The sequence below is a fragment of the Nycticebus coucang genome, chromosome 6, assembly GCF_027406575.1.
Source record: "Nycticebus coucang isolate mNycCou1 chromosome 6, mNycCou1.pri, whole genome shotgun sequence".
Taxonomy (NCBI): domain Eukaryota; kingdom Metazoa; phylum Chordata; class Mammalia; order Primates; family Lorisidae; genus Nycticebus; species Nycticebus coucang.
In genome coordinates this window covers 68,549,755-68,569,736 of record NC_069785.1, presented here as the reverse complement: position 1 = coordinate 68,569,736, position 19,982 = coordinate 68,549,755, and the positions used below count along the sequence as shown (strand labels likewise).

The 19,982-nt window shown below is 48.3% G+C and overlaps 1 protein-coding gene across 21 annotated transcripts in view; it reads left to right on the top strand.

Moving 5' to 3' along the window:
• Window positions 1-19,982, top strand: part of MEGF11 (multiple EGF like domains 11) — a 407,430-nt gene that overhangs the window by 341,614 nt on the left and 45,834 nt on the right. For all 21 annotated transcript variants that reach the window (XR_008380529.1, XR_008380530.1, XR_008380531.1 and 18 more), the window contains one exon: window positions 3,593-3,767. Coding sequence is in view for 18 of the 21 variants with exons in the window: in XM_053592998.1 (XP_053448973.1) it covers window positions 3,593-3,767 (175 nt within the window). In the remaining 3 variants the exon portion in view is untranslated. The remainder of the gene's footprint in view (window positions 1-3,592; window positions 3,768-19,982) is intronic.

Genomic DNA, 19,982 nt, shown 5'->3' with positions numbered 1-19,982 from the left:
TCAGCCTCCAAAGTAGCTGGAACCACAGGAACCCACTACAATGCCCAGCTAGTTTTTCTATTTTTAGTAGAGATGGGGTCTCACTCTTGCTCAGGCTGGTCTTGGACCCTGAGCTCAAGCAATCCACCCACCTCAGCCTCCCAGAGAGCTAGGATTATAGCTGTGTGCCACCACACCTGGCCATGGATAGTCAAAATTCATTTAACCGGTGCTCTGTTGTCAGAGGCAGCACGAGGCAGTGGATAAAACATGGCCAGACAGGCTCGGCACCTGTAGCACAGTGGTTACAGCGCCAGCCACATACACCGAGGCTGGCGGGTTCCAACCCAGCCTCAGTGAGCTACAAACAACAATGACAACTGCAACAACAACAAAAAAAACAGCTGGGTGTTGTGGCAGGCGCCTGTAGTCCCAGCTACTGGTAGGCTGAGGCAAGAGAATTGCTTAAGCCCAGGAGTTTGAGGTTGCTATGAGCTGTGACACCACTGCACTCTACCAAAGGCAACAACATAGTGAGACTCTGTCTCAAAAAAAAAAAAAAATGGCCAGATAAACCTGGGTTTGCATCCCAGTTTTGCCACTCACTGATTTGGCTGTGTAACCTTGGGCAAGTCACATGACCTCCAAATACCACCTATAAAATAGAGGCTCAAATGCCTAATTCACAAGCTCATATGAAGGTTAGAAAAGTATGTGTAAAGGGCCTGGTGCTTTAATAGCCTGGTCACATATATTTATCATTATTTAAATTGCTTCCATTTTCCACTGTTATAAATAATGCTTCAGGGAACATCTCCGCGCATAAATCTTTCTCCACAACTATGACTATTTCCTTAGGATAGATTCTTAGAAATGGAATTACGAGATCAAAGAGTCTGAATATTTTTAGGTCTCCTGATACATAACCCCAATTGTTTTGAAATCTTCGCCAGCATTTTAAAAAATCTTCCCTGTTTTTGATGGAGGGGAAGTGGTATCTGATGGTTGTTTAGACTCGATGATTAATGAGACTAAAGATACTAAACGTTTTCCAAAATGATTATTAGCTACTTGGTATTCAAGAATCATCTGCTCCTGTCCACCTCCATGGTTTCTATGAGAAAAGCAGGGTCCTTTGAAGAGAAACAGCTTGGCTGGGCTTCATACAACTCATTTGCTCATTAATTAATTTGCCAAATATGTACTAAGCACCTCCAGGGTGCCAGGGACTCTGTTGTGCCCTGAGAGGGGAACAAGGCAAAGGACACTCCCCCCTGGAGCCAATAAACAAACTGACAGAAAATAATAAATAATCAACAGAAAATAATTGTACTTAATGAAAGCTATATTCATTTCCAAATACTTAATTGGGCAGTGAATATGAGCCAGACACCCAGAGAGATAAAGTCCCCGTCCTCATGACACCTAGCAGAACCAAGGCTTATTATGCAGCCTTAAAGAAAGATGAAGACTTTACCTCTTTCATGTTTACATGGATGGAGCTGGAACATATTCTTCTTAGTAAAGTATCTCAAGAATGGGAGAAAAAGTATCCAATGTACTCAGCCCTACTATGAAACTAATTTATGGCTTTCACATGAAGGCTATAACCCAGTTATAACCCAAGAATAGGGGGAAGGTGGAGAGGGAGGGGAGGGAGGGGGGATATGGGTGGAGGGAGGGTGATTGGTGGGATTACACCTGCGGTGCATCTTACAAGGGTACATGTGAAACTTAGTAAATGTAGAATGTAAATGTCTTAACACAATAACTAAGAAAATGCCAGGAAAGCTATGTTAACCAGTGTGATGAAAATGTGTCAAACGGTCTATAAAACCAGCGTATGGTGCCCCATGATCGCATTAATGTCTCTCTCATCCAGCACTTCTCTGGTGTGTTAGTCTGGGCCTTCCCAGAAGCAGCTGTGAAGTGCAGGGGGTTTATTAGGGGACACTTCAAGGAAAAACGAGGAAGGAGCTGGGGAGACTGGGAGAACTGTCAGACCACCGTGAGCCTGACCTATGTGAGGGAGAGAGGGAAGGAAGGGCTCTCTAGAGGTCATAGAGTTCATGCCAGCGAGCCCTTGCCTCTAGACCAGTGGTTCTCAACTGTGGGTCGCGACCCCTTTGTAACAATGAAAATACATCCTGCATATCAGATACTTAGATTACGATTCATAATAGTAGCAAAATTATAGTTACGAAGTAGCAACGAAAATAATTTTATGGTGGGGGGTCACCACAAGATGAGGAACTGTATTAAAGAATCGTGGCATTAGGAAGCATGAGGAAGGCTGAGAACCACTGCTGTAGACAAATGATCCTTTTTCTGGCCTAGGTAGATAGGGGGTGGAGAAGATCTCACATATTATTAATGAGCCCCAGCAGTTCAGGCATGGTGGCTCTTACCTATAATCCTGTATTTGGGAGGCTGAAGTAGGAGGATTGCTTGAGGCTAGGAATTTGAGGCCAGCTTCTACAAAAAAACTTTTTTAATTAACTTGGCATGGTGGTTCGTGCCTATAGTACCACTTAACTCCAGGAGGTTGAGGCAGGGGGATCACTTGAGCCCAGTGAGCTATGATCATGCTATTGCTCCAGCCTAGATGACACAGTGAGACCAGTTCTCTGAAAAAAAATTTTTTAAAGGAGCCCCAGGAAAACATAGGGTAGACAAATCATCTCCAGGGCAGACATTACCAGAGAGGGGAGGCTACATCTGCCACAAGGTCTTGTTTTAACTCAGCCAACATTTATTGACCACCTATTATATGAAGAGCCACTAGATGTCATTGCTGCCTTCTCCTGCCTGTCCCCATACAAGGCTTGGGTGAGAGAGGTGGCTGAAGCTTTGGACCACATCGTCCAGAAGGCAAGGGACTAAAGAGGCCACCCCTCTGCGTGGGTTTCTGTATTTGTATTGTGAAGAACACTTGTTGGCCTGGCTGAGGTGGCTCACACCTATAATCCTAGCACTCTGGGAGGCCAAGGAGGGTGGATAAGTTGAGCTCAGGAGTGAAGAACACTTGTTGGCCTGGCTGAGGTGGCTCACACCTATAATCCTAGCACTCTGGGAGGCCAAGGAGGGTGGATAAGTTGAGCTCAGGAGTTCAAGACCAGCCTCAGCAAGATGAGACCCCATCTCTACTAAAAAATAGAAAAAACTAGCTGAGCATTGTGAAGGATGCCTGCAGTCCCAGATTCTTGGGAGGCTGTGGCAGGGGGATCACTTGAGCCCAGGAGTTTGAGGTTTCTGTCAGCGAGGCTGGTGCGAGGACACTCTAGCCTGGGCTACTCCACCTCAAAAGGAAGGAAGGGAGGGAGGGAGGACACTTGTTTGAGAGTCGGAAGACCTGTGTTCTAATCCTGATCGTGCCACCTCCTTGCCATGTGACTTAAGACAAGTCACATCACTACTATGAGCCTCAGTTGCCAGGCGCTAATTAAGACCACGTGGCCTTGGCATCTTCTGATAAGCAAGACATGGAGCAATTTAACCTCTGAGACCCTTTGATTCTGCTACCCTGGGCAGACCAGACTTAGCGTGGCCTGAGGGTGGGACACGGCTGCATCTCAGACTGGACTATTTTCTCTCCTTTCTCTTGTCTGCTCAGCTGCCACCCAGTAACTGGAGCTTGCACCTGCCAGCCAGGCTGGTCTGGCCACCACTGCAACGAATCCTGCCCTGCTGGCTACTATGGCGATGGCTGCCAGCTGCCTTGCACCTGTCAGAACGGAGCTGACTGTCACAGCATCACAGGGAGCTGCACATGCGCCCCAGGCTTCATGGTAAGATGGAAGGGGTCTCCCATGACCTTCCTGATCCACTGAGCCAGCTCCCCACTCCCAGTGCAGTCAGGAGTATGGCCCAGGACCCATCATGAAGCGTGGGAGTGCCTCCTTGTGTCCTTATCAGAAGTAGAGTTTATGCCCAGAGAGCCCCTGAGGCTGTTCTCACAGGGCTGGGGGCACCACTGTAAGGGTAATAGAAAGAGGGGGTCCTTCTGCTCTGAATCACTGCTTGTCTTCCTCTGTGTCTGGCTTCTCTCTGTCCCTGCCCTATGCACACATTATTTTTACATCATAATAACCAGAGTGCACACATACAGTCTGGGTTCTGCTGTCTTTCATTCACACTTCTATGCTGCTGCTCCAGCTTCTTAAGTATCATTTTAAATGGCTGCCTAACACCACAGGAGCTGATGTACCCCCAGTTTACTCCGACATCCTCTTACTGCTGAATACTAAGCTGTTTCCAGTGCGCCCATCGAAGGTTGCAATGAGCATCTTCATACAAATAGCTTTCCCCCCTCCTATCGAATTATTTCCTTAGGGTGAATTCCCAGGGTCAGTGGGCATAATATATTTATGGCTTTTGATGGATGTTGCCATATTACTCTCCTCAAGGGTTATATGACTCTCCCTGCCACCAGTCGTGGATGAATGTACCTATTTCAGAGTAACTTTGCCAACATTTAAAAATTTTTTTTCCTCTAATTATATAGGTAGAAAATGGCTCTTCAATGTTGTTCTAATTTGCATTTCTCTGATTACTAAGGAGAGTGAACATTGTCTCCACATGTTTTTTTACTATTTGGATTTTCTCATGAATTATGCTGGTTTTTATGAGGTTTGATTCTGGAGGGATTTGACTTTGGAAGTGGAATGCCATTAAAGGTGGGCCATGCCCAGTGGGTCTGAGGACCCAAACATGTAGGGGTCCCCCATGTCCATATTTTTTATTGTGCTATAGGAAGAGGTTTGTGAAGTTGAAATAGTGTGGCCTTTGGAACCCAACCTGGATCACATCCTGACTGTCCTCCTCACCAACTGTGTGACCTTGGACCGGTGACTTCACCTCTCTTGGGTTCTGTTTCCTGACCTGTAAAATGGAACACCTGCCTTACAAGGTCATTGTCAGGTGTAGAAATGGACTATATGAAGTACGTTGCGGCAACATTTTTCAGGATGTTAGTGAATTTACTAATTACCTGTGGCTCATGTTAAACTTGAGGTTCCACACTTTCTTTTTTTAAATTTCAGATTATTATGGGTATACATATGGTTTGGTTATATCGTTTGCTTTTGGTGAATACCCTCGGTATATGGGGCTGCGCCCTACCCACTGAGCCCTCTATCACAATTTATTAATTCATTTATCTATTGAAAACCACCTGGGTTGTCTGCACGACTTTGCAATTGTGAATTGTGCTGCTATAAACATTGAAGTACAGGTGTCTTTATGATAAAGTCTTTTTTTCTTTTGGGTAAATGCCCAGTAGTGGGATTGCAGGATCAAATGGTAGGTCTACTTTTAGTTCTTTAAGGAATCTCTGTACTACTTTCCACAGGGGTTGTACGAGCTTGCAGTCCCACCAACAGTGTATGAGTGTTCCTTTCTCTCTGTACCCACACCAGCATCTGTTGCTTTGGGAACTTATGATGTGGGCCATTCTCAGTGGGGTTAGATGATATCTCAGTGTGGTTTTTATTTGCATTTCTCTGATGATTAGAGACGATGACCTTTTTTTCATGTTTGTTGGCCATTATTCTGTCATGATAGAAAAAGTTTCTGTTCATGTCTCTTGCCCAGTTTCTAATGAGTTGTTTGATCTTTTCTTGTTGATTGACTTGAGTTCTTTGCACATTCTGGTTATCAACCCTTTGTCAGGTGTGTAGCATACAAATATCTTCGCCCATTCTGTAAGTTGTCTTTTTGCTTTGCTGATTATGTCCTTAACTACAGAAACTTTTTAACTTGATCAGGTTCCATTTATTTATTTTTGTTGTTGCTGTGATTGCCACTGTGGTCTTCATAATTTCCTTTCCTAGGCCTATATCATTAAGAATTTTCTACACTCTCTTTTAGGATGCTTATAGTTTTATGTTGCAGGTTTGAATCTTTTCTCCATCATGAGTTGATTTTTGTGAGTGATGAGAAGTGTGGGTCCTGTTTCAGTCTTTTACATGTGGCTCCAGTTCCCCCAGCACTATTTATTGAATGGGAACTCTTTTTACCAGTGTACACTTTGGTTTGCTTTGTCAAAGATCAGGTGGCAATATGAGGCTGGTTTCATTTCTGGGTTCTCTGTTCTGTTCCATTGGTCTGTGTCTCTATTTTGATGACAATGCCATGCTGTTTTCATCATTATAGACTTGTAATATATCCTGAAGTCTGGTAAAGGGATGCCTCCAGATTTGTTCTTATCACATAGAATTGTGTTGGCTACTCGGGGTTTGTACATAAATCAGCACCTTCATTTCTGCCAACAACAGTCAAGCTGAGAAACAAATCAAAGACACAATACCTTCACAGTAATACCAAAGGAAATGAAATACTAGGGTGGCGCCTGTGGCTCAGTACATAAGGGTGGCGGTTCGAACCCAGCCCTGGCCAAACTGCAACAAAAAAATAGCCGGGCGTTGTGGCAGGTGCCTATAGTCCCAGCTACTTGGGAGGCTGAGGCAAGAGAATCGCCTAAGCCCAGGAGTTGGAGATTGCTATGAGCTGTGTGACGCCACAGCACTCTACCAAGGGCAATAAAGTGAGACTCTGGCTCTAAAGAAAAAAAAGAAAAAGAAAATTAAATACTTTGGAATATAGTTAACAAAGGATGTGAAGGATCTCTGTGGAGAGAACTATATAACATTGAGAAAAGAAATCACAAAGATGTTAACAAGATGACGGGACGCACCATGCTCATGGTTTGAAAGAATCGACATTGTTAAAATGTCTATACTGCCCAAAGTGATCTACAGATTCAATGCAATCACCATTAAAATAGCAATGTCGTATTTTTCAGATCTTGCAAAAAAAAAATAGTCCTACATTTCATATGGAATCAGGGGGAAGGAAGTTTGTCCTTTTAGGGGTTTCCTCTTTAACTTACTTTGTTGATAAGAGTTTTTTTTTTTTTTAGAGGCAGAGTCTCACTTTATTGCCCTCGGTAGAGTGCTGTGGCATCACAGCTCACAGCAACTTCCAACTCCTGGGCTTAAGTGATTCTCTTGCCTCAGCCTCCCGAGTAGCTGGGACTACAGGCACTCACCAAAACGCCCAGCAATTTTTTTTTTTTTTTTTTTTGAGACAGAGACTCAAGCTGTTGCCCTGGGTGGAGCACTGTGACATCACAGCTCACAGCAACCTCCAATTCCTGGGCTCAAGCAATTCTCCTGCCTCTGCCTCCCAAGTAGCTGGGTCTACAGATGCCCGCCACAACGCCCGGCTATTTTTTTTGGTTGCAGCCGTCATTGTTGTTTGGCAGGCCCGGGCTGCATTCAAACCCGCCAGCTCAGGTGTATGTGCCTGGCGCCTTAGCCGCTTGAGCCACAGGCGCCATGCCACGCCCAGCCATTTTTTGTTGCAGTTTGGCCTGGGCCAGGTTCGAACCTGCCACCCTCAGTATATGGGGCTGGTGCCCTACCCACTGAGCCACAGGTGCCACCCAATATGAGTTTTTGTATAAAAGTTCTACAGAAAAATGAAATGCCCTAGGTTTTGAGTTTCGGTAGGAAAGAATAATTGGAATTAAAAAGCTCACATAGCCAAGTGAGCAGGTGACTGAAGCTGACTGCATCAAACTGCTAGTGGGTGTCCTGACCCCAGTCCCAGACTGGCTACTAGGGTAGGTCTGTGACTTGGGGCATCTGGAAGTGGTGAGCAAAGAGGGAAAGATGAGCCAACCGATCTTGAGATGGTCTCCTATGTGGACTTCAGGGACCAAGTCAGGACGCACTCTTCTAGGGGAAATGAGGGACAGTAGGAGCAAAAAGATATGTGCACACACGAGAGGGGGGCTCGCTGAGGGCTGCTGGGGCTGTGCTATCTGTCGTCTGTGAGCCCAGGGACAGTCTGCCTCCCTGCTACCCCTTCTTCACCTCAGCACCTGCCTAGGTGCTGCTCCTTAGAAAAAGGTAAAATCAGGACCCTGGCAGTCCTGGGGAGGCTGGTGTCTGTTTGCCCATTGTCCCCAGCCCTTGCCTCTGTTCCCCCTACCTGGAATGTAAATGACTTCCTGTCCTTAAACTTTGGGGGATCTGGTGCTTGTCAGAATCATCTCTGTGGAATCCCACCTGCCTGGAGCTTGGGGCTAAGACAGATTGTGAGCCAAGCTGCCTTGGTGAGACCCAGTGAATTCCCATCCATCTCCTGCCCAGCCTCGTTATATGTGGAAAGGCTCTTCTGGGGCCTGCTGGGTATTGGACAGGGGCTTTTTGAGGTGCTTATAGAACAGTCACTTTCTCTGAATCAGTGTGACTCATCCCTGCCCACACCAGCTCCAAGGGGGAAGCCATTACTCTTGCCTTCACCCCAGCATCTGAGTGAAGGTAACTTCCCCAATTAGCCAGCTCTGGCCAGAGATGGAACAATTAGCACAGCAGATTCAGCTGATGCTGTCCCCGAAGTTTCCCAGGTCAGTAATAATTAGTAGTGCCTTTGTTGGTTGGCTTGTTTATGAATTCAGGTTCCCCACCTTTTATCTCAAAAGATTTTAGGATGAGAAATTAGTTAAGAACTAATTAAGAGAGGCTTTTTCTAGGTGTTTGGAGGACTTCATCCTAGGCTCAGTAACCTTGCACATGTCACTTCACCTTGTGGGGCCTCAGTTTCTTTTCCTTTTTTTTATTAATTAATTTATTTTTATTGTTAAATCATAGCTGTGTACATTAGTGCAATCAAGGGGTACAATGTGCTGGTTTCATATACAATCTAAAATATTCTCATCAAACTGTTCAACGTAGCATTCATGGCATTTTCTTAGTTACTGTATGTAGGCATTTGTATTCTGCATTTAGTAAGTTTCGCCTGTACCCATTCTAAGATGCACCGTTTCTTTATCCAGAAGATGGGAGGAGTCTATCAGTCTCGCCTGCTATTGGGTGTGAATAGCCAATGTGGTAATGGATGTGAGGCTGCATCCTCAGCTGTCCCCTCCCACCAGAGGCCTCCCTACCAGGCACTTCTGTGGAAGGGTGTTAGAGGCTGGGCATAGTAGCTCACACCTGTAATCCCAGTGCTTTGGGAGGTTGAAACAGGAGGATTGCTTGAGGGCAAGAGTTCAAGACCACCCTGAGCAACATAGTGAGACACCATCTCTACAAAAAATACAAAAATTAACCTGATGTGGTAGCATGCACTTGATGTGGTAATCCCTGCTACTTTCAAGGCCAAGGCAGGAGGATCGCTGTAGCCCAGGAGTTTGAAGTTGCAGCAATCTGTGATGAGACCACTGCACTCTAGCCTGGGCAACAGAGTAAGACTCTGTCTCAAAGTGGGGGGCGGGGGAAGGACAACATTTGAAAGGGGGAAAAATTTTTAAAAGGAAGGACATTGAGACAGCTTTAGGATGTCAGGCACTCTGAAGACTGAGAATGGTTCGAAACTCAACATGCATATGAGGCATGCTGACAGGGTAGTGCAGAGCCACTCCTGGTGGCTCAGTGACATGCCTGCTTGAGCCAGGTGGTCCCCATCCCCTGGAGACATGGGGATATGAGGCAAAAGGAGGCCCTTCTTGGTGCTCTGGTGGCTGACCTTCACTCTTCCTCCTTCCTTCCCAGGACACTGGATGTTTACTCTGTTAAGAACTTGGGGGGCGGGGGGTGGAGAGGCTAATCAGATACCCATCCAGCCACCTAAGAGCTGGTGCTCTGATAATAAATCATATTCACACCAGCAGTGAACGCTCACTGAGCCCTGGCTGCATAATCTCCCTTATGCCTCACAAGGGCCCATCACTTCCCTCAATTTGCAAATGAGGAGTGGAAGCTAAAACAGGCTAAGTGACTTTTCCAGGAACACAAAGCTGGTGATGGTAAGAGCCACAGAACTCTCATGTTGCCTGATGAGCTTTGTTTGAAGGGTCACCAGGAAATCCTGGCTCTTCAATCCCCACTCTGCCTACTGGCAAGTCACTTACCCTGCCTACACTTGAACTTCTTCCTTTGTTAAAAGGAAACTTTGAGTCAAGAGTGCTGTGGAGTCATAGCTCACAGCAAACTCCAACTCTTGGGCTCAGGCGATCCTCTTGCCTCAGTTTTTCTATTTTTTTTAGTAGAGATGAGGTCTCAGTTTTGCTCGGGCTGGTCTCGGACCAGTGAGCTCAAGCTATCCATCCAATTCAGCCTCCCAGAGTGCGAGGCTTACAGGCATGAGCCACAGCACCCAGCCCTGGGGATTTAATTTTGAAGTGGAGAAGTTTTGTGATAAGACCTAAAGGAATGGACATGAAGTTAATGTCCTAGAAGATGCTATTTATGAACGACGTATGGAGAAATGGGACTAAAGTGGCATGCAGAGAGCACTATTACTATTGGCAGTAGTGATTTTTGAAATTGGGGAGACACTGTTCTTTTCACATGTGGGTGACCCTTATGATGAAATTAAATGGTTTTGGGTTCAATTGTAGAACAACAAAAAAAAAAAGAATGAGAAACTTTATATGGAAAGTTCACAGCTCTGTGCCTGAAAAACAATAGACAGAAGGTAAAATGGTAGCAATTGTTGGTGAACTAGCAGGGAGAGAACATTATTTCCCCCAGGCCCAGCACCCCCCTGGGAGGGTGTCAGGATGAGCTGTACCCAGAGATTCCTGCTGGATCAGAGCCACCAACATGCACAACTGAGGTTCCAGGCAGGTGCACCCTAACATCTCTCGGTCCCCCGGAATGTTCCGTCTCAGGAGGCACTGTGGAGTACACATGCTTGTCAGTGTTTGGGGAAACAGAGATAGGGACAGAGTGGAAGGAGTCTCTGGGCCATTTGCATGTGAGCTTGATACCAACAGTGGAATCGCTTGGTGGCATGGACTGGCAAATTGCACTGGGCCTGCCTGGTGGGAGAAAAGAGCCTTGGACAAGAAAACGAGAAGCTGAGTTCATAGCACTAGATCTGCTAACTTTGTTTATTTCTCATCTACAAAAATGAGAATGAAATTCTCTGCCCAACAGAAATGGCTGTGTGGGAGCCAGTCATTCTGATGGGAGTGCTTAAGACTGGCAGCAGCCTTGTTTCGGCACCCTGGACGTTTCCAAGAGAGGGTCTCACCTCCACCCCCAAATATGTGCCTTCTTACAACAGGGTCCTCACCCCAACCAGGTTGAACAGGGGTGGGGACGGCAGATTGAGGGGGGTCTCATGACAGAAGAGCTCAGACCCACAGAGTCCAGGGTACTTGCAGCCCTGTCCTGTAAGGGATGTTCTAGAAGTGAGCCCTGACACTGACAGCAGTGTCTCTATGAGGCCATTTCTTCCCACCCACTGAGCTAGGGAAGCAGCTGGATGAGGGGCCTGAGGGGGGATGTCCACTTGCAGGTTTGAGGCACATCAGCTCTCCCTATGGCTCCTCACTGCCTACCACATAAGGCTCAAACCCAGCCCTTTGTAACCTACCCCCAAAACTAATTAACCCACTTTAATCTCATCTCCCACAAAGTCCTGCCACAAACTGCGTGGTGGCCACATATAACTCACTTTTCCCCAAGCACAGAATAGTAGTTGTCCTTATCCCCAGGGGATGTGTGCAAGACCCCTAGTGGGTGCCTAAAACTGCTGACAGTATTGACCCCGTGTACCCTGGGTTTTCCTGTACACACACACCTGTGATGAACTTTAATATATAAATTAGGCACAGTGAGAAATTAACAACTAAAAGTCAACAGCTATAATATACTGTATTAAAAGGTATGTGAATGTGGGCCCTTCCCCCTTCTCACACGCTGTCAAAATACCATCTTGCGTTGTTCTCACCCGTTTTCAGAGTGCAGTTGCCCTCAGGTAACTGAAACTTTGGAAAGTGAAACCTGTGTCTTCTTTAGAGCCTTTGTGCCATTTCTCAAGCTTTTCCTTCTTCCTAGAATGTCCTCCCCTAACACATTCGGAAATCCTTCCCCACCTTCCAAACTAAGAGCAAAGGCTGCCTCTTCACTGAGCCTTCTATGAATACTCCTCTCTTCAGAATGAACAGTTCCGTGCCCTTGTTCCCACCGCACATGCCTCATACTCAGAGTCTGCATCCTGAGGTCAAGGACGTATCTCCCTCTAACCCTGCGCCTCTTAGCCACCCCACTCACACCATGTCTACTACTTAACCATCTTGCTCAGCAAACTCTCTGAAATGAATGAAATCCTTGGAAGGACCAGTGCCCTTAAAGCAGAAGTTTCCAGAACTGACCTTTACGGGAAGGAATAGCATGGTCTTTCCCAAAGGACCTCGCCAGCAGGGCTGGGCCTTGAATCTGCCTGTTGGCTTTCTCTGAAATTTAGATAAATCAGCTGCTGCGGCAGGCCTGGAGCAGGTGCCTCTCAACACCGTCTCTGGGTTCTTTGGGCAATGGCACGGGCTTCTACATCACGAACTACTGTGCAGCGGTTATGCAGAGGCCCTGGAGCAGATTCCCTGCCTTCAAATACCAGCTTGGCTGGGCTTTTTTGGCTGGGGCCAGGTTTGAACCCGCCACCTCTGGTATATGGGGCCAGCACCCTACTCCTTTGAGCCACAGGTGCCAGCTTTGCTGGTTATTACCTGGTTGCCCTTGGCAAGATACAGTACCTCTCTGTGCCCCTATTTTCTTATATGTAAAAAGTGAGTAACAATAAACCCCATAGGATTTGATGCTGCCGTTGCTGCGGCTCTTGCTGTTTACCCCAGTGGTCTCCTGGGTGAAGAAGCTGCCTGGGGTGGCGCCTGTGGCTCAAAGGGGTAGAGCGCTGGCCCCATATGCCGGAGGTGGTGGGTTCAAATCCAGCCCCTGCCAAAAGCTGCAAAAAAAAAAAAAAAAAAAAAAAAGAAGCTGCCTGGTCCTGGCCTGAGTGCCCTGCTTGGGGGTATAGGTGGAAATGGGGATGTGAGAAATGGAGCAGAGTTAGTTGACGCTTCCTCCTGGCTGGGGCTACAGGGTCACCAAGAATTCCTGGGTTCCCAAGAGCAGCCACAGAGCTAAGAATAGACGTTCTCAGCACAGAAAGGGAGAAGGCCAGTTTCTCAGCCTCCCCTGCTCTTCTGCTGAGCAGCTTTCCTTTCCTTAATTAAGGCCTCACCTGGGCGGCCGGCCTGATGGAGCCGCCTCTCCTGCTCTATGACTAATTTCTGTTACCTTGGTGCCTGCAGTGAACTGCCTGTGAGGTCACCGCCAGGGCTGCAAAGACTTGATTTCCTAGACCCCCTTCTTGGCAGCTTCCTCCCACAGAGTGGAGCCGTGTGTCTGGGAGATAAGGGACCCTCTGGCCATTCCTCAGCCCAGATGTCCCTTTTAGCTCCACAGTGATGGGAATGGGAGTGCAGTAGGCAAGGGGGGAGGGGGGAAAGGGCCACCCAGTGTCCCCTCCCGTGGGATTCAGAGCCCATATTTCTCCCCAGGATGACAGCATTTCTATTACCTTAAAGGGCTCATCTATTTATGCTGCAATTTTTTGAAGCCCTGTCTGCCATTATTGAACCCTGCACGCTGGCGAGGGAGCGGGCACTCCATCACCCAAATGAACAAACTCGTTTCTGCATTTTTCTCCCCTTTCCCCATGCCATTGGTAGGTCATGCAAAAACCTCAGCTTCTCTGACCAGGGAAGGAAGGAAGGGGGCAAGAGTTATGAAAATTCAAATCAGTGGAGCAGTGATTGAATTTTTCTCTAAGGTTTCTGTTGTCCTTTAAAGATGTCTCCCTCCCTCGGCCTCCTCCAGCTGGGCAGAGTGCCTGTCTGCCTCTTGGGTGGCTCCTAAGCTGAAACTAGGGAGTGACGATGGGTGTAACCAGGAGAGAATGCAGGCAGAAAATTACAGCCAGGTGACATGTATATAATGTGTGCCCATTTTCTGTTCTAATTGTTTCATTCTTTATCAAACTGTGGTCTACAGACTAATTGCCCTAAGAGCAGAAAAACAGTTTCTCATCCCCTGCCGCTGGGAATGAGGAATTTACCCTCTAGCTGCCACGCCCGTGTAAGCAGAGGAGCACCGACACCGATAGAGTAAGATGGCAGAAATGACCCCAAAATACAGCGCCTGTGGCTCAAAGGAGTAGGGCTCCGGCCCCATATAGGGGAGGTGGTGGGTTCAAACCCAGCCCCAGCCAAAACAAACAAACAAAACAAACAAAAAAACAGTATCAATAACAGTACTATGCTCTAGTATCTTAGACAGAATTAGATAAAATATGTACAGTGCTTAGAACAAAGTGTGCCATGTAACAAATAAATATTTGTTGAGGTTCATTATGTGGTATGTGGGGAGGACACAACACAGGTAAAAGGGCATGGACTTTGGGGTCACAAGCCTGGGTTGGTATCCCAAGATAGTCACTCAGTAGCTGTGTGACTTTAGGCAACAAAATCAGTCTCTTTGAACCCCAGTTTCCCATCTGTAAAATGGGCTAATAATGCCAGCCCTTCAGGGTCGGTGAGTGCGCTGAATGAGATGTCTGTGTCACCCTATAAAAACAGAAATTACGACAGGGCGCGGTGGCTCACACCTGTAATCCTAGCACTCTGGGAGGCCGAGGCAAGTGGATTGCCTGAGCTCCCAGGTTCAAAACCAGCCTGAGCAAGAGCAAGACCCCATCTCTGAAAATAGCCTAGCATTGTGGCAGGTACCTACAGAGCACCTGACCAGAACCCCAGATTCCAAGGGGTGGAGTCTCCCAGCTACTTGGAAGGCTGAGACAAGAGAATCACTTGAACTCAAGAGTTTGAGGTTGCTGTGAGCTATGACACCATGGCACTCTACTGGGGGCAAAAAAGTGAGATTCTGTCTCAACCCCCCCACCCCCAAATAAACAGAAATTACTCTCCCTAATGGTAAAGTTGGGAGAATGCTTACTGCTTCCATAGTGCACAGTGGAAGAAAACAGGTCAGAGAGGGAAAGTAACTTATGTCAGGCCACACAGCAAACTGTGGCAAAGCCGGGATGGAATATAGGTGCCACAACTCCCAGTCCAGCTTTGTTTCCACATGGAGTTTGCTGGCCCCAGGGCAGACACCTACTGATTTTTCTCCTGGGCAGGGAGGGATGGTGGAGCTGGGGGAGTTGCCAGTGAGTTAAATCATGTTCACAATAATCCATAGGGCAAAGTAGGGAAAATTGGTTTTATGTTACTAAGCTGAGTCTAGCCTTCTCCCTGGGGGACCCTATGGTTTGCAGCTTTATTAGGGAAAACTGCTGACTCTTCCACTCCTAGAAATAAACGTTGGCTGTCTCAGACCACCCTCTTTCTGTCATGCTCCTGGTGTCTGTATCTGTGCCTTCATTACTGGGGTCCAGGCTGAGGCTTGGTCTCAGGCCTAGCAGAGACAGAAGCTGTTGGCGGCAGGTCGGAGACATCGTGCTTTAGATAGACCCACTTTTCTCTTTGTCCTAGTCTCTAGGATAGATGGGGCATCTGCTAGCTCCTGGTCCTGACCAGAACCCCAGATTCCAGGGGGTGGGGCCTCAAATCAGAGGAGCCTCCCCAAAGGGCTATAGGAAGAGAAGCAGGGTGATGATGGCTCACATTTCTTTTTTTTTTTCCTTCCTTCCTTCCTTCCTCCCTCCCTCCCTCCCTTCCTTCCTTCCTTCCTTCCTTCCTTCCTTCCTTCCTTCCTTCCTTCTTTCACAGAGTCTCACTATGCTGCCCTGGGTTGAGTGCTGTGGCATTATAGCTCACAAGCTCATGGGCTCAAATGATTCTCTTGCCTCAGCCTTCCAAGTAGCTGGAACTACAGGAGGCTGCCACAACCCCCCGCTATTTTTAGAGATGGGGTCTTACTCTTATTCATTCTGGTCTTAGAGTCCACAGCTCAGGCAATCCACCCAGCTCAGCCTCACTGAGTGTTGGAATTACACGTGGGAGCCACCATGCCTGGCCTCTGATGCCTCACATGTCCAGCACCAAGTAATTGCAGTGGGCCCTTGGTCAGGCATTCTGTGTTACATAAATGTTGTTTAATCCTTATAGCAACCTATAGGTAGGGGCTTTGCAGATGAAGAGACTGAGGCTCAGGAGGCAGAGTTACCATCTATAGTTGGCAAGTGGCCACCGGGAGCTGAGCCTAGAGCTATTTGAACCCAGAGCCTATACTTCAACTGCAAACCAAAATTGCTTGGAGAGGAATTGACATAAAGCTACATAACCAGCTTGAGATTGTCAGGCCCCAAACTCTGGGGACAACCCCAACAGTCTCATTTCTCAGTATAGCCTAAGTGGCCTCCCACCTTTTTCCTTTTCTGGGAGGTAGATGGACCCTCAGCCTCAAAGATTGAGGCTGCCCACCATTGTGGAGGGCGCCTGTAGTCCCAGATACTTGGGAGGCTGAGACAAGAGAATCGCTTTACAGTTTACCCAGCCAGAACTTCCCCTGGGAGGAAGGCAAGGTGGGTATTGCTGCTGTCTTTCACAGGTGAGGAAACTGAAGTTCATAGCAGTCTTATCCAAGGTGACGTGACTTATGAGGACATCAAGCTAGGCCTAAGACCCAGGGCTTCTGGCTGCAAGAGCAGGCTTCTCTCAGGACAGATGGGCAGAGTGGTGAGGTCAATGCTAAGGGGAGAACCAGCTGAGGAGTCAGGTGGGGGCTGCCAGCCTGGCTCTGCTGCCTACTTACCTCACCACTCTGTGCCTCCATCTCAGCTGCTGCAAAATGGTGTTGCAAACCCTGACCCCTGTCTCCTGGGGCTGGTGCAAAGCTCCAATGAAACAAGTAGTTGGGAAGGACTGATAGATGCACCAGGGTATGGGCAGGCGGGGGGCCAGGGCCTGCAGGCTCCAGTCCCCCACCAAGTTTGCAGTTCTGGAACAAGGAAGAGCCAGCTCTGTTCCTGCTAGCCCTGACAGCCCACAGGCTTCAGTGCCCACCCCACACAGTGGGCCCCTCCCCAGTCACCTCTCCCCTTAGTCATTAGCACCAATAATCCCATCTGCAAGAGTAATTATCAACCCCAGGAGGGAAAGGGATTCCTGCCAGAGACGTGATTATGTCTGGAAAATGAAAGATAATGCAGAAAAAGGTCATGAATAAATTATTTCAAAGGGGGGCTGATAGGAAAACTAACAATGGGGATAAAAGCAAAAGACAAAACCAAACAAAAATTCGATTTAAAAGTTGTATCCCCAAAACACTAAAAAATAATTTTTCTCTTGTCTCCTAAAAGTTCTGAAGAGGGGATTCAACTTTAGGACACAGGCCTAGGGCAGCCAGGCAGGGGCTTCCTGGCGCTCCGGCGCTGATGTCCAGAAGAGCAGGGGTGTAGGGAATGGGAAGGAGAGTGGGAGTGGAGCAGGTGGCCCTGCCTGCCATGGTGGGGGCACCACAGCAGTCTGGACCAGGGACTCACAGGAGGGTGCTGTGCTCCACCTCTGTTCCCCAGGTAGGAAGACAGGGCCCCCATAAGAACCCAGAGAGCAGTGAATGCCCAGTAAATTCTGGGTCCCCTCACGTCTCACATTTCTTCGGTAGAGGTTGCTTGGCAGGGTGGCGAGAGCGTGGACTCTGAGTTGGGGAAACCTAAGTTGGTGTCTCAGCCGTGCTGCTCACCATCTGGGAGGCTGGGGGCAGGCTCCCCCTTTGCTCACCTCTCACATGACAGTTCTTGAAGGGTGGCCGTGAGGGTGAAACGGGGCAAGTGTTTGGCAGAGAGCAAGTAAATCACAGCCTCGTTTCTTACACCTGTGATTGGCCTAGACCGTTATCAGGTCATGTGCCATAATGAACATGCTTTAAAGCATCTGTAGCACTTACTGCGGGCCAGGCATTGTTCTGAGAGCATTGAGTGTATTATTCACTTATTTAATTTTCACCACTACCCTTGGAGAAAGGTATGTTTTAATTCCCATTTTGCAGATAGGAAAACTGAGACAAGTTATTAACTTGCCCAAGGTTGGGCGGCGTCTGTGGCTCAGCGAGTAGAGCGCCAGCCCCATATACCGAGGGTGGCGGGCTTGAACCCGGCCCCAGCCAAACTGCAACAAAAAAATAGCCAGGCATTGTGGCGGGCACCGGTAGTCCCAGCTACTCGGGAGCCAAGAGAATCGCCTAAGCCCAGGAGTTGGAGGTTGCTGTGAGCTATGACACCACAGCATTCTACTGAGGGCGACAAAGTGAGACTCTTTTAAAAAAAAAAAAACAAAAGAAACTTGCCCAAGGTCTAACAAGTGCCAAAGCCAGGGCCCAGCTCCAAACCCAATGGTCATGTTCCAGAGTCCTTGGGCTTGACACTGCCCCCTAGCACCTCTCTGGGACAGCCTCTTCTGACCCTCACTGTCCCTCAACAGGATGTATGTAACTTAACTGTGGCTACAGGGTTGCTGCAGCCGAGAGAGCTAAATAAATATGGAAGTGGCCACCAACGGATGGGGAGTGCAGGCTTCTGTCAGGTAGCTCAGGGCGGTGCCATTGTGGTGGCACAGAAGGAGTGCCCCATCATCACCACGCTGCCCATCTGCCTCACAGTTCTTCCAATACAGAAGCTCCATAGCCACCATTTCCTGGGCCCTCAGTGCCCTCTGAGGGCTGTAATCATACCACTGACATTTTACAAATAGGACACAGGGCCAGTAAGGTTACTACACAAGTGCCTGGAGCAGCTCAGCACTGCCCACAGCCTGGGGCTGAGCCCCTCGCTTTCACTGCTGCCCTAAGGGGCTCTGCTCCCCTCTCTTTCCTGGGCCTAAAGCCCCTGGCCAAAAGCCACCAGTCCTCTCCTGCATGAAGGTCTGATCTGAGCTCCCATCAAACCTCCCCAGCCCACTGCCACACCCCCGGCCTGGGTGCCTTATAATGGGGAGCACATCCCAGGCCATGTTCCCTGGTGAGTCACTCTGTGAGAACTTGGTGGTGGAAACTCTGGAGCCAGAAAAGTCCGGAGGAAACCAGCTCATGAAGACCTGAGAGTTGGGGGATGGGAGGAAGCGCAGGATGGGCAGTAGAAGAAGCCTTCCCCCCACACTTTTTGTTCCCCAGTGAAAGCCTCCCAGGTTTAACTTCTGGGCTTTCTTTGCATTCAGTTTTTAATTATTTTTTTGTTTGTTTGTTTGTTTTTTTGAGGCAGAGTCTCGCTTGTTTTTTTTGATGATTCCACAATGAGTAAGCTATTGGATCGGCCTGAGTCTGGACTCGCAGGCAGAGAGGAGGGGCCAGAGGCCTGCCTTCAGGTGAGGCCGTTCTTAAAACAGGCTGGAATCCTGAGTCATTCACCTGTTTCTGGGACTCCACCTTTATTTTCAGGGCGAACTTTGAGGCCTGGCACTCACGGCCCAAGCTCCTGCTGCTGACCCCCAATCACTCCAGCAAATCCAAACTGCCTCACCCCGGACAGCACACCCACATCTTTGTTCAATCTGTCCCTTCCTCTAGAATGCCTGTGCTCTCCCTGGGCTTCCTCCTGCCTGAGGGCCCTCCAGCCTCAGCTTAGTGGCCGCCTCCTTATAAACCTACTTGGTCTCTTCCCACAGGATGGGAGCCTCGCCGTAGTACACTGGCACGCTCACTCTGGTGGCTCACTGTGGATGTTGCTGTTCCCTGTACTAAACAGAGAGTTTGGTCTGTCTGATTCATCCTTATGTCCCCACCCTTTTCCCCACCCTGACCCCCTTCCCCGTCCACAGCCCATCCAGCCCAGTCCCCTGCACAGAGCGTGGCAGTGAATATTCGTTGAGTAAATGCACAGGGAGTTAGAAGCATCCCCGCAACAGTCGACGTACTGCATTTTACTTGGACCATATTAACACTCCTTATCCGATTCTGCAGGACACTTTGTCCCATACGGTCTGGTTCCCACTGGGACATTATTACTGTCACTTACCAGATTCTGCCTTTGCAGGACACTGCTCTGAGTCCACATGACACAGCCCTCATCCTAGGGGGCTGGGCTTTGACAACAGTACGCAACCTATAGCTCCAGCCCCCACAGTGCGATCTCAGCACAGTGACACCATGCACACCACACTCAAAGCCACTGTGACCACATCACTCTCAGGGCTCTATGGCCAGGAGCAGCCCAGGTGTCTGACATGCAGATGCTAAGATTACCCCCAAGCT